Raw genomic sequence first — 12,962 nt, forward strand, 5'->3', positions numbered from 1 at the left:
GGATGGATGGATGGATGGATGGATGGATGAACGATATATAGACATATATGTATGAATGGATATACAGTATAGAAGTATATGGATGGATGGATGGATGGATGGATGAATGATATATAGAAGTATGGATGGATGAATGATATACAGAAGTATATGGATGGATGGATGGATATATAGAAGTATATGGATGATGGATGGATGGATGAATGGATGGACGGATTGATGGAAGGGTGGATGGATGGACAGATGAATGGATGGATGGATGAATGGACAGATGAATGGATGTATGGATGACAGAAATATATGGATGGATGGACAGATGAATGAATTGATGGATGGATGGATGGATGAATGGATGGATGGACAGATGAATGGATGGATGAATGATGTATGATAGATAGAAATATATGGATGGATGGTAAACCCTGAATGTTCATCTACAACTAAATATCTGGAGTGAACCAAATTCAAGATGGCCACCACTGCTAATAGTCCCAATCTGTTTATCGGTGTTTATTTTTCTGTTTTGTGGGTTAGTTTGTTTAGTTTTTGTGTTCAGTCATTTCTCAGTCCCACTGTCAACGTGTAATAAATTGTAATAAATTGTAATAAATGAATCTGAAAACACAAATATCTTTAGTCTTTGCTGCAGAATCCCAGTTTAAATTTTAAATTTCTTTTTTTTTTTCTCTTCCCACATTCAGAGAGGAACGGGATCGACTTCAATCGGCAGGTGAGTTCTTCCTGTGATGTCACTTCTTGTCCTCCAGTTCCCATTAATCTGGGCTGCATGAAAGAGCGCTCTGTTTTCACCAGGATGACTCAGGAGGGCTTTGTGGAAAAACTCTGTCCTCTTTGCTCGCGTGCAACACGTTTATTTCCTGCACGGAGGGAGGAACAACCTGTCCCCTGAACCTGCAGCTAAACTAGTTGGTTCAGACCAAACATCTCCACACCAGTATGATGCCAGCAGCACTGGCTGCTTTTAGTAAATCACATCCATTGAACCAAGATGAAACATTTCTGCTTTTCCTTATTATCTAAAATGCACGTGCTTCTAAAGCCATTTTTTACAAACCCTTTTCATAACTAGAGGAATATTGCATTTCCTGCAAAAATGCAGTGTGGAAGCTTATTGCAGAATAACTTGCTGAAAAACAACTGAATAAAGCAGGCTGAAATGTAGCTGAAATGGAAGAACGAACCTAAATTAGAAGAATAAAGCAGAAAAAATACATATTTGCTGAAATAAGTTTAAATAAGCAGAAATGAGCACAATGATTAGGAAAATAGCTTAAAAAAGCGGAAATTAGTTAATAATAGCTGAAAAGTTGCTGAAAAGTCAGAAAGAAGCTTAAACTACCAGAATAAAGTGGAAAGATCTGAAATAAGCAACAACAAAAAAAGGTGGAATTAGCTGAAAAAACTAAAATTAGCATAAAACAACTAAATAGTAACTGAAATTGCAGAAAACAAATAAGCTAGCAGAAAAAAACTGAAAGAAGCAAAACAAGCAGAAATTATAGTGTAAAGAAATTAGACTGAAAGTAGCTGAAATTACTATGAAAAACTTGAATTTATCTGAAAACAGCTAAAATTAGCTAAAAAGGTAGCTGAAGTGTAGAACAAGCTTAAATTAGCAGAAAAAAAACGTTTGTCTAATTAGGCTGAAAGAAGCAATAATGAGCACAAAAAAGTGGATATTTGAAAAAAAAAATGAAATTAGCAAAAATCAGCTGAAAAGTAGCTTAAAATGTAAAAAGAAGCTGAAATTATAAGACTGAATTAGGCTGAAAAAAGTGGAAGAGTGCAAAAAATGTGAAATTAGCTGAAAAGCTTAAATTAGCGTAAAACAGCTATATAGTAGCTTAAAGAGTAGAAAAAGCTGAAACTTGCAGAAATAAGCCAAAAGGCACATAAGCTGAAATTAGCAGAAAGAAGTTAGAAAATGTTGTAGTTAGTAGAAAGAATCTGAAAGCACAAAACAGCTGAAAAAACAGCTGAAATTAGCTGAAAGTAGCTGAAAAAATGTTTAAATTTGCACAAGGAAGCTGAAAGAAGCTGAACCAGAACAAAATGTGAAAGGAGCAGTGAAAGGTTGTAAACAGATCTAAAGATTTGAAGGATGTAAAATGAGCTCAATTCATTTTCTATGAGGAAAAAAGTGGCAGAAAAGGCTAAATATTTCAAAAAACTAAAGTTGCACCAATGCCAAAAGTCATAGCAGGATTATCCTGAATGAGCTGAACGTTTTTATATATGAGCTGTTGAAATAGCTTGAAAACTGCGGGATGAGAAACGTGCCAAAAAATGTACGGAAGGAAAATGTTTCACAATAGTGTGAATGCTTCATAAACATTCATCACACAAATGAACAAAATCTGCTCCTTCTTCAGGAGTCGCCACTGCGAGCGAACTCACATGAAAGATTTGGCAATTTATTTTATGCCAGATGTCCCTCCTGGCCTTGAACCGGCAACCTCAGCATTACAAGAGCGCAGCCCAGCACACTGTAATGGGATTAGCATTTATTTTACTGTAAACATAAAACAGGAGGCAGCAGAGTGTGAAAATCTGCAAAGTGAGGAAAAACGCTTTGACTGAACACGATTCATTTGTTCCTTTTCTCTTTTCTCGCCATCAAAGAGCAGCTGAAGACATTTATATTGTGCACAGCAACAAAAACCTGCTGCTACTCTTTGATCTAGAATCGATTGAATAATTTGACTAATTGCAGAGGCATCATCTTGCAGTTAACACACACAGAAAACTGACTTTTAGTCTGAGTTTCTTGAAAACTGCACAATTTTTATCAAATTTTAGACATGAAACCTCAAGATGCTAAAACTGTAATAATGGACATAGATTAATAAGGGGGGGGTGACAGTTTTTATAAGGTGGATTATTCCAATCCAACGGTTAAAGACGGGACCACGCATCAGAGTTTTAAAGTTCTGGACAACAGAGGCCCTCTGGTAGCGGAAGTGTTTTTATTCATGAAAAATCCTCTCAGATACTATGAACTGAAAATTAATCATATAGTTTGCAGGTATTGGACCCTTTTGCAAAGTTTTTATTTCTTTCAGGGCTTTGAGGAAGTGCTGTGGCGTTCAGGGGTTAGTATGGGGGGGGGGGGTGTGTTATTTGCATATCGGTTTGGCCTGAGGGAGGTTGAGCATCTATCACTCTTTGTATCGTGTTGAGCGACCAAACTGGTCCAGGAGCGAGGGCTCATCAGTCTGTGGGTGTGTGTGGGCTGCACACACTCGGTGTAAATCTAACCCTCTCAGTTACTCCAGAGTTATAAAACCTGATAAGTTTTTTTCTTTTGTGTCTTTTAGATAAAGACAGAGGACGTGACTGACTCTCCTCATTCAGCCTCCTCAGTGAAGACATGCCACCTGACCCAGAACTCTCCCGTCCACGGGGGTCAGCTGAGTGGGGTAAGACACGCTCCCTCAGCCCCGTTCTTCGTCAGGATAAATCCTCACACTCTTCTTTATCCGTCTCTCAAATCTCTCCACCCTCTGAGAAACAATCGGAGGAGACGACACAGATTCTTGATTTAGTTATTTGACTTTCGTCTGTGAAAGAACCTGGAGTTTGTCCTTAAAAGCAGTTTTTATGTTGATGGTTTATGACACCGAGCTGATGCAAGAATATACAATACAATAATTTACAACTAACATCTGCATTTAAGTAGAAATGAAAACTTCATTAGTTAGTTAAGCAAGTCAGTTAGTTCTGAAAATGGTTTTGGTTTGAGGAATGTTGCTTTAAAGTTTCATGTTTCATATTTTTAACAATTTGGGGGTTTCCCCTCAAACAGACCTGACAATAAAAACACAAATCATAAATCAGACAAAGAACTTTACCATTAAAGTATAACCTAAATCTCAACCTGTCTGCTGTTTTTCTGATTTTCACTAAATGACCAAAAAAAAGCAAAAAGAACATCCTGTTGTATTGAGCAAGGCATGAAATTGGTCAATAAATCATAAACTCATTAGGAAAATCTTTTCCAGGGTCACAAAGGAGGTGAAGTCTGTAAATTATTATTTAAACTCGATATCTGACAACCAGTCGCCCCCTACTGGCCAGTATGAAGAATGCAGGTTCATTTCTAATTAAATCTTTGCAAGCTTTACAAATAATAAACTCTAAATAATTATAAATTGAATATTTCCATTTGCATAATTTATTGAGAGAACAACCATCACCTAGTCTCATCAGAGACCAATAAAGTAATTCTGATTTTGTTCAAGTAAACAACAAATATCTTCAGTTTGTTTTCTCCAAGGTGTTTGTTGACGTGTTTGTGTTCCTTCAGGAGCTCACCTCACTCCACCCCATGCAGCAGCTGGTTCTGATGCCTCCGTCTCACCTGTCGTCTCCATCCTCCTTCCTGCTCTCCCAGAGTCCCTCCAGCCACCAAGGTGAACTTTCAGAAGGCCTCCTCTGAGTCGGATCAGAAACAATACAAACACACATTTTAGTCCTTTATTAAACAAAACCTTGTTTGGGAGAAGTGAAACCAACAGAAAACAAAAATCGTTTCTGACCCTCGTAATCCACCTGCGCTCTAAGGATCCTGGTTCTGTGCAGCGCTTGTCATTATTAATAATAAAAAAACATCCTGCTGTTTTGTTCTGCAGCCCTTCTGCAGCCGAACCTGCTCTCCCTTCCCGCCCAGAGTCAACCTGGTCTTCTTCAGCATCAGTCGGGACTAGCTCTGACTCCACAGGTGAGCCCAAACTCAAACCATTAGTGATCAAATATGACAAGATGAGTAAATATGGATATGAACAATGGTAAAACATCTAGTTTCTTTCAGTTTAAAGGCTTTATGTTAGAGGGATTTGTCAGGAACTGTGGTTTATTTATTTGGTACTTATAGTTCTTTTGTGTTTTATTGTTAGAGTCATTTATTTTTTGTTTATTTTCAGTTCCATGTGTTTTTAGGATGTAGCTCTGTTCATTTCCCAGCACTTTTCCTCAGTTCAGCTGCTGCTCCTCAGTCCTGTCAACACCCGTTCCCCGTCTCATTAAGCTCAGATGATTCCTCATCCGCCCCGGTTCTTTTAGCTCCTCAGTTCCACCGCACTCATCAGACGAGCATTGTTGTTGTTTATGCCATGCCCCGGTCTCCTCGTGTCTCTTTGTAACTCCTTGTGGTCCTAGTAATTTCTCCTTGAGTATGTTTGTAAATTTTTGCTGCCACTTCAGCCTTTTGTTCGGTCAAAAATAAAGTTTAGATTTTTTTTTTTTTACTCGAGTCAGTCTACATTCTTGGGTCCAACCTTTGGAAACCATGACCGAAATATATAAAAAAAAACAATATCTAGCTCGTTCCAGGTCTTAAAATAAAACATAAATTACAGAAAATAAAGAACTTTGTAATTATTCTTGGAAACATGAAACTCGGTTCAGCAGCTCGTTACTGGCAGAGCAAATTGACAAGAACAATGCATAACGCGCAGTTTTCCTAAAGTTGCTTCAGTCCTTTGACGTCCTGGCTAAACACTGACATTAGCTGAAGGTCTAGACTTTGACTTGGTCCGGTGCTAATCTTTGATTCTTCTCCGAGACATTCAGTTGTGGATGCTGCAAAGTTTTTGCACGAGCAAATCTGAGTCGAGCTTCAGCTGCCAGGCCCATTTGACTCTAGAATATTTTGAAAACATGAGTTTATGGTTCACTCCATCCCCCCGTGGTGCTCAGGTGCTGCGGCTGCAAAGAGTCTGTTCAAAGTTTCATATGATTAACAGCCACTTGCTCGACTAGCAACACAATTCTGTAGTCCTGCAGCTACATAACCGGCAGATTGTTTTAATCGTTGTTCACCTGTGGAGAACTCTGTCTGTGGTGCTTCTCTGATCCAGGGTGTGAGCCGTGCTGGTTTGGTAGGACCTTCTATGGAGAACCACATGGACATGTCCCACCTGCAGATGCCCAAGCACATGTCGGTAGCACCACAGGAGGAACCCAACGATCTGGAAGAACTGGAGCAGTTTGCCAAAGCGTTCAAACAGAGACGCATCAAGCTGGGCTTCACTCAGGTAACTGAGAAGACTCACTTTGTTTGTCTGTTTTTACAAATAATAAACACTTTATTTGAATATGTGATGATCAGGAGATGAACCGATGGGAGAAAAACAGCTGCCAGTTTGAAGCTGTTATACGCCTTTTTGTTTTGTTTCGTCACAGGGAGACGTGGGCCTCGCGATGGGAAAACTGTACGGGAATGATTTCAGTCAGACCACAATATCTCGATTCGAGGCCCTCAACCTCAGCTTTAAAAACATGTGCAAGCTCAAACCTCTGCTGGAGAAATGGCTGAGTGATGCAGGTACATGTTGACAAGTATTACAACCGTGTGGTTCCCAACCATGCTCCTTGAGGAACACCATCCTGCATGTTTTAGTTGTTTCTCTGCTCCAACACACCTGATTCGGTGGTTTAATTACTTTCTTAATTTCAGCAGAAGCCTGATAATCACCCTTTAATTCAAATTAGGTGTGTTGGAGCAGAGGAACAACTAAAACAAGCAGGGTGGTGTTCCTCAGGGACCATGGTTGGGAACCACTGAGTTAAACTATGAAAAGCAAACATTTCCTATTAAATGTGTCCAAGTATTTCATACAGTTTGTTTCCTGAAGTTCATTCACTTTTAGCTGGTTTACTTAACACAGCAAGCTGAAATTTGTGGCCTCAGTTAATAAACATGCACTAGCTTGAATTTTTCAAAAGTTTTTCTTTAATAAATATAAATTTGCTTAAAGTCACTCAAAATGGAAGCAAAAGCTAATCTTGTGTAAAGAAGTACTTTGTGTTACTTTCGTATGTGTTCTTGTATACGTGACATAAAGGTCTAGTAAGTCTAATAAGACGCCAAAAGACTTAGTGTTTTAGTCAACTATTAATTTTAAATTAGTTTGACCAACCCAGTTAACCTGGGAGCTAACATGTTGTTTTGAACAGACGTGATAAATGTTGTTTTTGTCTTTTTTAGAGAACTCACCTTCTGACTGCATGAGCACTTCGACCTCTCTGCCACCTCTGATGGAGGGCTACGGGCGCAAGAGAAAAAAGAGAACAAGCATAGAAACAAACATAAAGCTGACTTTGGAGAAGCGATTTCTTGATGTAAGGATCAATTCTTTAGTCACTTTCAATGAAGCACATACAACAAGATAAATGTGTACAATTAAAGCTGATGTTGCGTTTTCTGAATAACTTTTCATAACATCAGACATTCATCGTTACCGGTGTATGGAGTAATACAGTTAGGCACTGCAGAGCAATTTAAACATTAACAAAAACTCATGTCATCAGAAAGGTTTAATTTTTGTAAAAAAAAAAAAAAAAAAAAAGGATCATATTGCCTGGCACTAAAAATGGTTAAATATTTTCCAATTAAATTTTAGTCTGTAATAAGTTAGAGAATAAGGTGCTATAATTGAATTATTTTATAATTAACTCATCTACCCCTACAGAGAAAAAACAACAACATTATTTATCTAGTGTCCTTTATTTTAGTTTAATAATTAAATTTTAAACAACAGCTTTATTATTAAGTTATTTTTAGCAAGTTGCATGCTAGAGAAATAATATTAGCATGTTAATGTTAGCATTGAGTACACTAGTTCTTGTTATGTGGGGAAAGTAGCACAAACAGATAGCATGCTAAGAGAAGTCATGTTAGCATCTTAATGTTAGCATTGTGCTTCGTATCACGTGAAGTCAGACATGCCAAATGTTTACGTGTTTGTGTTTCACTACTTAATTAATAGACACAAAATGACACAGCTGTTATCATAATAAAAGAAGACACGTTAGCAGGCTAACATTAAGTTTGAGCTCTCCTTGATTGGGGCGATTTTAGAATCTACCCTTTAAGAGGGCTTTAGCCCCCAATGCTGACAATGGCTCTTGGCTTGAACAAAGCGGTGGCCATTGGTGTCAGAAGCATTTGTAATGGGGGTCAGAAGCATTTGTAATGGGGGACACTGGTGGTGGGTGGGTCTGGGGGTCCTCCCCCATAAAATAAAACAGATGATATTTCCTGCATTTTGGTGTATTTTAACATTGTTAAACATCTACGTTTACCTACATGTGTAAACACAATTCAACAACTAATTTAGAGAGCACAGCACAACAAGAAGTAGCCTGACCAACAGCTCTCCTTGTGTGAATAGAGCACCCTAGCTCCACTTTTCTCACAATGCTCCCCCCACCCCCACCCACCAGCTCCTGCAGGTAAGGGGCGTTTACCTTTGGGACAAATTGAGGTCACCGAATGGTCAGTTGCTGACAAGCGTATTGGATTGATTGACGTAGAGTTTCCAATTCATGCAAAAAAAAAAAAAAAAAAAGATTTTACTGGTCCGTTTAAGTGTCATCATTTATTCCATATTTATTTCAAATTTATTTAATATTTTGGTAAATCTAAGATTTGACATTTGAGTTTCTTTACAAAATCCTAATGATGGTTTCTCAATTGTTCAGGGATGCTAAGTTAAAATTTAGGGGTGCTTGAGCTCCTCCAAAAAGAGGCTAAAATCACCACTGTTGTTCACCCTTTAAGAGAGTAGCGAGATATGCTAATTGTTAAATGCTAAGAGCAGTCATGTTAGCATTTTTATGTTAGCATTTCATATCACTTTTTCTTTCTATGCATATTGAGAAATGGAAATGTTTACACATTTATGTAAAATTTTAATGAATTAAACAGACACAACTGATAGCATGCTATAAAAAATTCATGTTATATGCTAATGTTAGCATTTAGCACACCTCTATAACACTTGTATCACATAATGTTATTTCAGTATGTAGCAAAAAATGGCAAATATTTACATGTCTGTGCTTCAATGACAAATTATTAAACACAAAAGGGCACAACTGTTAGAAAATTATATCAATTTAGCTTTCTTGCAAACAATTTTAACACTACTCAGGAGTGTCTTTAAAAAAGTGTATTATGCTGAGCAAAATAAATTCTGTTTTTCATTTGCAGAACTATTAAAAAACAAATCCACATTTAATTAGATTTTGGCTTTTCAGAACCCCAAACCCAACTCGGAGGAGATAACCCTGATCTCAGAACAGCTTTCCATGGAGAAGGAGGTGGTTCGAGTTTGGTTCTGTAACCGTCGTCAGAAAGAAAAGAGGATCTACTGTCCAGTGGCTACTTTACCAGTCAAGTCTCACAGCTACAACTCCAGAATGGTTAGTCTTCATTCATCTAGAACCTAAATTTGTAATAAAATTAAAACCAAAAGCATTCATCTGGAATGCAAACCTCTTGCTATTTGGGGCGTTTGATTTTTTCCATTTTCCATCTTTTAAAGTGAGATTCTGTGGGACAGTTATGAACAGTTAACATACGCTGTAGCTCTTTGAAGGTCCAGTTTGGAGAATTCAAGTCTACTTCTGACCAAATTATTGAGCTAAATACATCAGTATTTACATAGAACGCTACGGCTATTTGCAAAAAAGCGGCAGCAGTAGCACTTCTGGTGCAGCCGTGGGTACTTCTTGCAGGAATATCTGAATATTAAGGCGATGCAAAACTAACGACAGTGTAAAAAGTTAGTTTACAGTTTACAACATAAACTACTTGGAAGTTTTTTTTTAATTAGTGTTGCTTTAGGAATCTTAGCCCTACAAGGACAAGTGTCAAATCGGTCAGGATTACATGTATCTCCAATTTGAGGCCATTCAATGAGTTAGTATCTAAAACAGGTAAGATATTGGTTTAATTTTTTTTTTTTTTTATCCACAAAACCAGATTTTCTGCCTGGTCAGCAAAGACGTAGGAATGAAGCATTTGAACACTGTTTTAATTGATAAAATATACATTTAGATTGAATTTTCTCAAGTTGTGTTTAAGTGAAAGGTTGTAAAATTTTCTATATTAATTGTAAAAATTGTTAAAAGGTTAAAATACTCTTAAATATTTGGTCTATACATCTGCCTAAAGTGGAAACTGTGTTCGCTTTAGAGCAGTCCTGCTACTGCACGTGCTTCTTCCTGCTAGTTTTTTGTTCAAACTACAGGTGGGAGAAAAAAAATAATAGAGCATTTGTTTTCCCATTTTTCCGTTACAACACCGCGTCAATGACTAAACATTTACGATGACAATAAAAGTATGAACTGATAGGACATTAACCTTGGATTGTGCCTGTTTAAATAAATGTATTTCACAGTTCTGTAACATGTTCTGGCACTGTTTCAGGCCTCAACCTCCAGACCCTACAGCCCTCTGGCCTTAGGTGGAGGCAAGTATTTTCTTATTATTTATTAGATTGCATTTTATTAAGAACCTGGTTTAAAATATTTATTCTAGTGACTAAAACTAGTGGTTCATACATGCAATAAAAAGTGTAATTCTCCATTAATTTTTTTTTAAACATGAACCATTCATTTTGATTGTTGTCTTCCAGTTTCATCAAGTTCCTCCCCGAACAGCACAAGTCGCGAACCGTCTCCCAACGGTTTGTCTGCAGCGTCCGTTGCTCTAACCTCTCAGGTCAACCCAGCTTCCTACAGCACCCCAGGGTAAAACACACGCTTCGATTTCACCCTTAAAAAAAAGATCAAACATAACAACTACGGGACTAACCTTCTCATCTTAATCTTAAATAAAAAATCTGAACATTTTCCAATATAAAAAGTCCACGCTCAATAATCCAGGTATACAATCCAACAATTTTCAGTCAGTTCATCTTGGACAGTTTCTTTTCTTTTTTTGTTGTTGAAACGTTTCCCCCTGGTTTGTTCCACTTTGGAGTAAGCTGTTTGGGGAAAGAATCAGTTTTGTGTTGTGTGTTTCCTTGACTGATGAAGCCTTCTGGATGGAAGGTGAAACGTTTCAGCACAAAAAGAAACTGTCCATATGACCTGACTTAAAATTGTTGGATTTTCCAATATATTTATCATATTCCACTTAAGGTGGAAAGGTTTAATCTTTTAGCAAAATACCTCACGAACAACGTTAGACGTTGGAGGGACATCTACAACTTAACTTCTGAAGTAAACCCACTTCAAGATGGCTGCCACAGCAAGCTGATTATAGGAAACATAAATATGGCTGTCGTCATCTTTGGGTCATGACCTTCAACGTGCACTGGGGTGGTTCACAACCAAATGTAAAGCAGCTGGAATGAGAGTCAGCTCCTCTGAGTCTGAGGTCATGGTTCTTAACCAGAAACAGGTGGAATGTCCCCTCCGGGTCGGGGGGAGTCTTTGCCTCAGGTGGAGGAGTGTAAGTATCTGAGCATCTTGTTCATGAGTGATGGTAGACAGAGATGGATCAGGGCCTCAACCTCAGTAATGACAGTCTACATTCCAACCCTGTAGTCATGAGGTTTAGATCACAAAAGAACAAGATTTAAGATACAAGCAGCTCCTCCATACAGTGGCTGCCTTAAATATGGGGTGAGGAGCACCGTCAACCGGGAGGAGCTCAGAGTAGAGGCGCTGCTCCTCCGTATCTAAAGGAGTGGTTCAAGCAGGGTGCCTCCTGGACGTCTCCCTTTGGAGGTTTACTGGGCATGACCCACTGGTAAGACACCAGCATCGCTGGAGAGAGGGATTTCTCTTCTGGTCCCGTTGCCTCCGCAACCCAACCATGGATAAGAAGTTGAAGATGGAGCCGAAGACAAAATGTCTAACTCAGCCACTTGTACGTATATTGAGCTAGAATATGGTGTAGTAGTAGCTGAGAGTCATTCACAACTCTGAGTGTGATGTTGAGATCCAACGGTATTTTAAAGGTTTGACCCAATAAGTCAACAACTCAGTCTAAAACTCGGGCATTTCATTTAAGACTTCTTGTCGTATGTTTAAGAGGATAAGCTTGTTTTTCTTTTTTTTGTTCAGGTCTTGGTATCGTGCTTGGAATTCTGCCGCGTATCATCACTGAGAAACATGAACTGAATCACACGAACCCACTGAAGATGGTTGGATGTGAGAAGAATGAAGGTGGAGTAACTCAGGGTTACAGCTATCAGCTAAACAATCCAATAGACACGTGAAACACAGGATCACAGGCGAGGACTGCAACATCATCACGTTCACGTCCCAGAAGCCTGAAGTTGATTTATGCTCATAGGACTTTTTACTTTAACACAATGATGAAGGACAAAAATAATAACAATCTAAACGCATCAAAACGATGGATATTCTCATATTTGAGAAACTCAAGACTCAGATTATTTAAACCTTGAAGGATTCAACTCCAGCTTCTTTAGCCATTTTTAAACTGGGCTACAAAAGACCTTCTTGTTGCTGTTATCGATGTTCACATGGCTGTTGATGTTTTATTTAAGTCTTTATTGTTTATGTAGTGAAAATTCACAAAAAAATGTAAGAATTTGAAACAATACCCAGGAAAAACATCAGACTTAACATCAGCTCAGCTGATGACGCCACAAAATGTTGGTTTTTACAGTTGCTAATCGTTTTAGTGCTTATCCATCCATCCATCCATTTTCTTTACCCGCTTATTCCATTTTGGGTCACGGGGGTCGCTGGTGCCCATGTCCAGCAATCACTGTGCGAGGGGCGGGGTACACCCTGGACGGGTCGCAAGTCCATCACAGGGCCACACAGAGACAAACGAGACAAACAATCATTCACTCTTTCACTCACACCTAAGGACAATTTAGAGTTACCAATCAGCCTAACATGCATGTTTTTGGTCTGTGGGAGGAAACCGGAGTACCCGGAGAAAACCCACGCATGCACGGAGAGAACATGCAAACTCCACCCAGAAAGGCCCCTGGACCGGGGTTTGAACCAAGGACCTGCTCGCTGAGAGGCAGCAGCTCTACCAGTTGCGCCACCGTGCTGCCCGTTTTAGTGCTTATTTATCATAAAATCTGTTATAATGTACAGCTGCCTACATTTTAAGAGCAGATGTCCTTTGAGGAAAATAATGCTCATATTTTGGACGGGGG

At 38.7% G+C, this 12,962-nt stretch overlaps 1 protein-coding gene across 1 annotated transcript in view; it reads left to right on the forward strand.

Moving 5' to 3' along the window:
* Nucleotides 1-11,926, forward strand: part of pou2f3 (POU class 2 homeobox 3) — a 20,089-nt gene extending 8,163 nt beyond the window's left edge. Inside the window, exons 2-12 of the mRNA XM_037688256.1 lie at nucleotides 702-730; nucleotides 3,339-3,440; nucleotides 4,328-4,433; nucleotides 4,653-4,741; nucleotides 5,880-6,056; nucleotides 6,205-6,346; nucleotides 7,010-7,143; nucleotides 9,064-9,228; nucleotides 10,238-10,280; nucleotides 10,446-10,560; nucleotides 11,884-11,926. Of these exons, the coding sequence (XP_037544184.1) occupies nucleotides 702-730; nucleotides 3,339-3,440; nucleotides 4,328-4,433; nucleotides 4,653-4,741; nucleotides 5,880-6,056; nucleotides 6,205-6,346; nucleotides 7,010-7,143; nucleotides 9,064-9,228; nucleotides 10,238-10,280; nucleotides 10,446-10,560; nucleotides 11,884-11,926 (1,145 nt within the window). The remainder of the gene's footprint in view (nucleotides 1-701; nucleotides 731-3,338; nucleotides 3,441-4,327; nucleotides 4,434-4,652; nucleotides 4,742-5,879; nucleotides 6,057-6,204; nucleotides 6,347-7,009; nucleotides 7,144-9,063; nucleotides 9,229-10,237; nucleotides 10,281-10,445; nucleotides 10,561-11,883) is intronic.
* Nucleotides 11,927-12,962: the final 1,036 nt, after the last annotated feature.

The sequence above is a fragment of the Nematolebias whitei genome, chromosome 14 (genome assembly GCF_014905685.2).
Source record: "Nematolebias whitei isolate Nwh7 chromosome 14, NemWhi1, whole genome shotgun sequence".
NCBI lineage: Eukaryota > Metazoa > Chordata > Actinopteri > Cyprinodontiformes > Rivulidae > Nematolebias > Nematolebias whitei.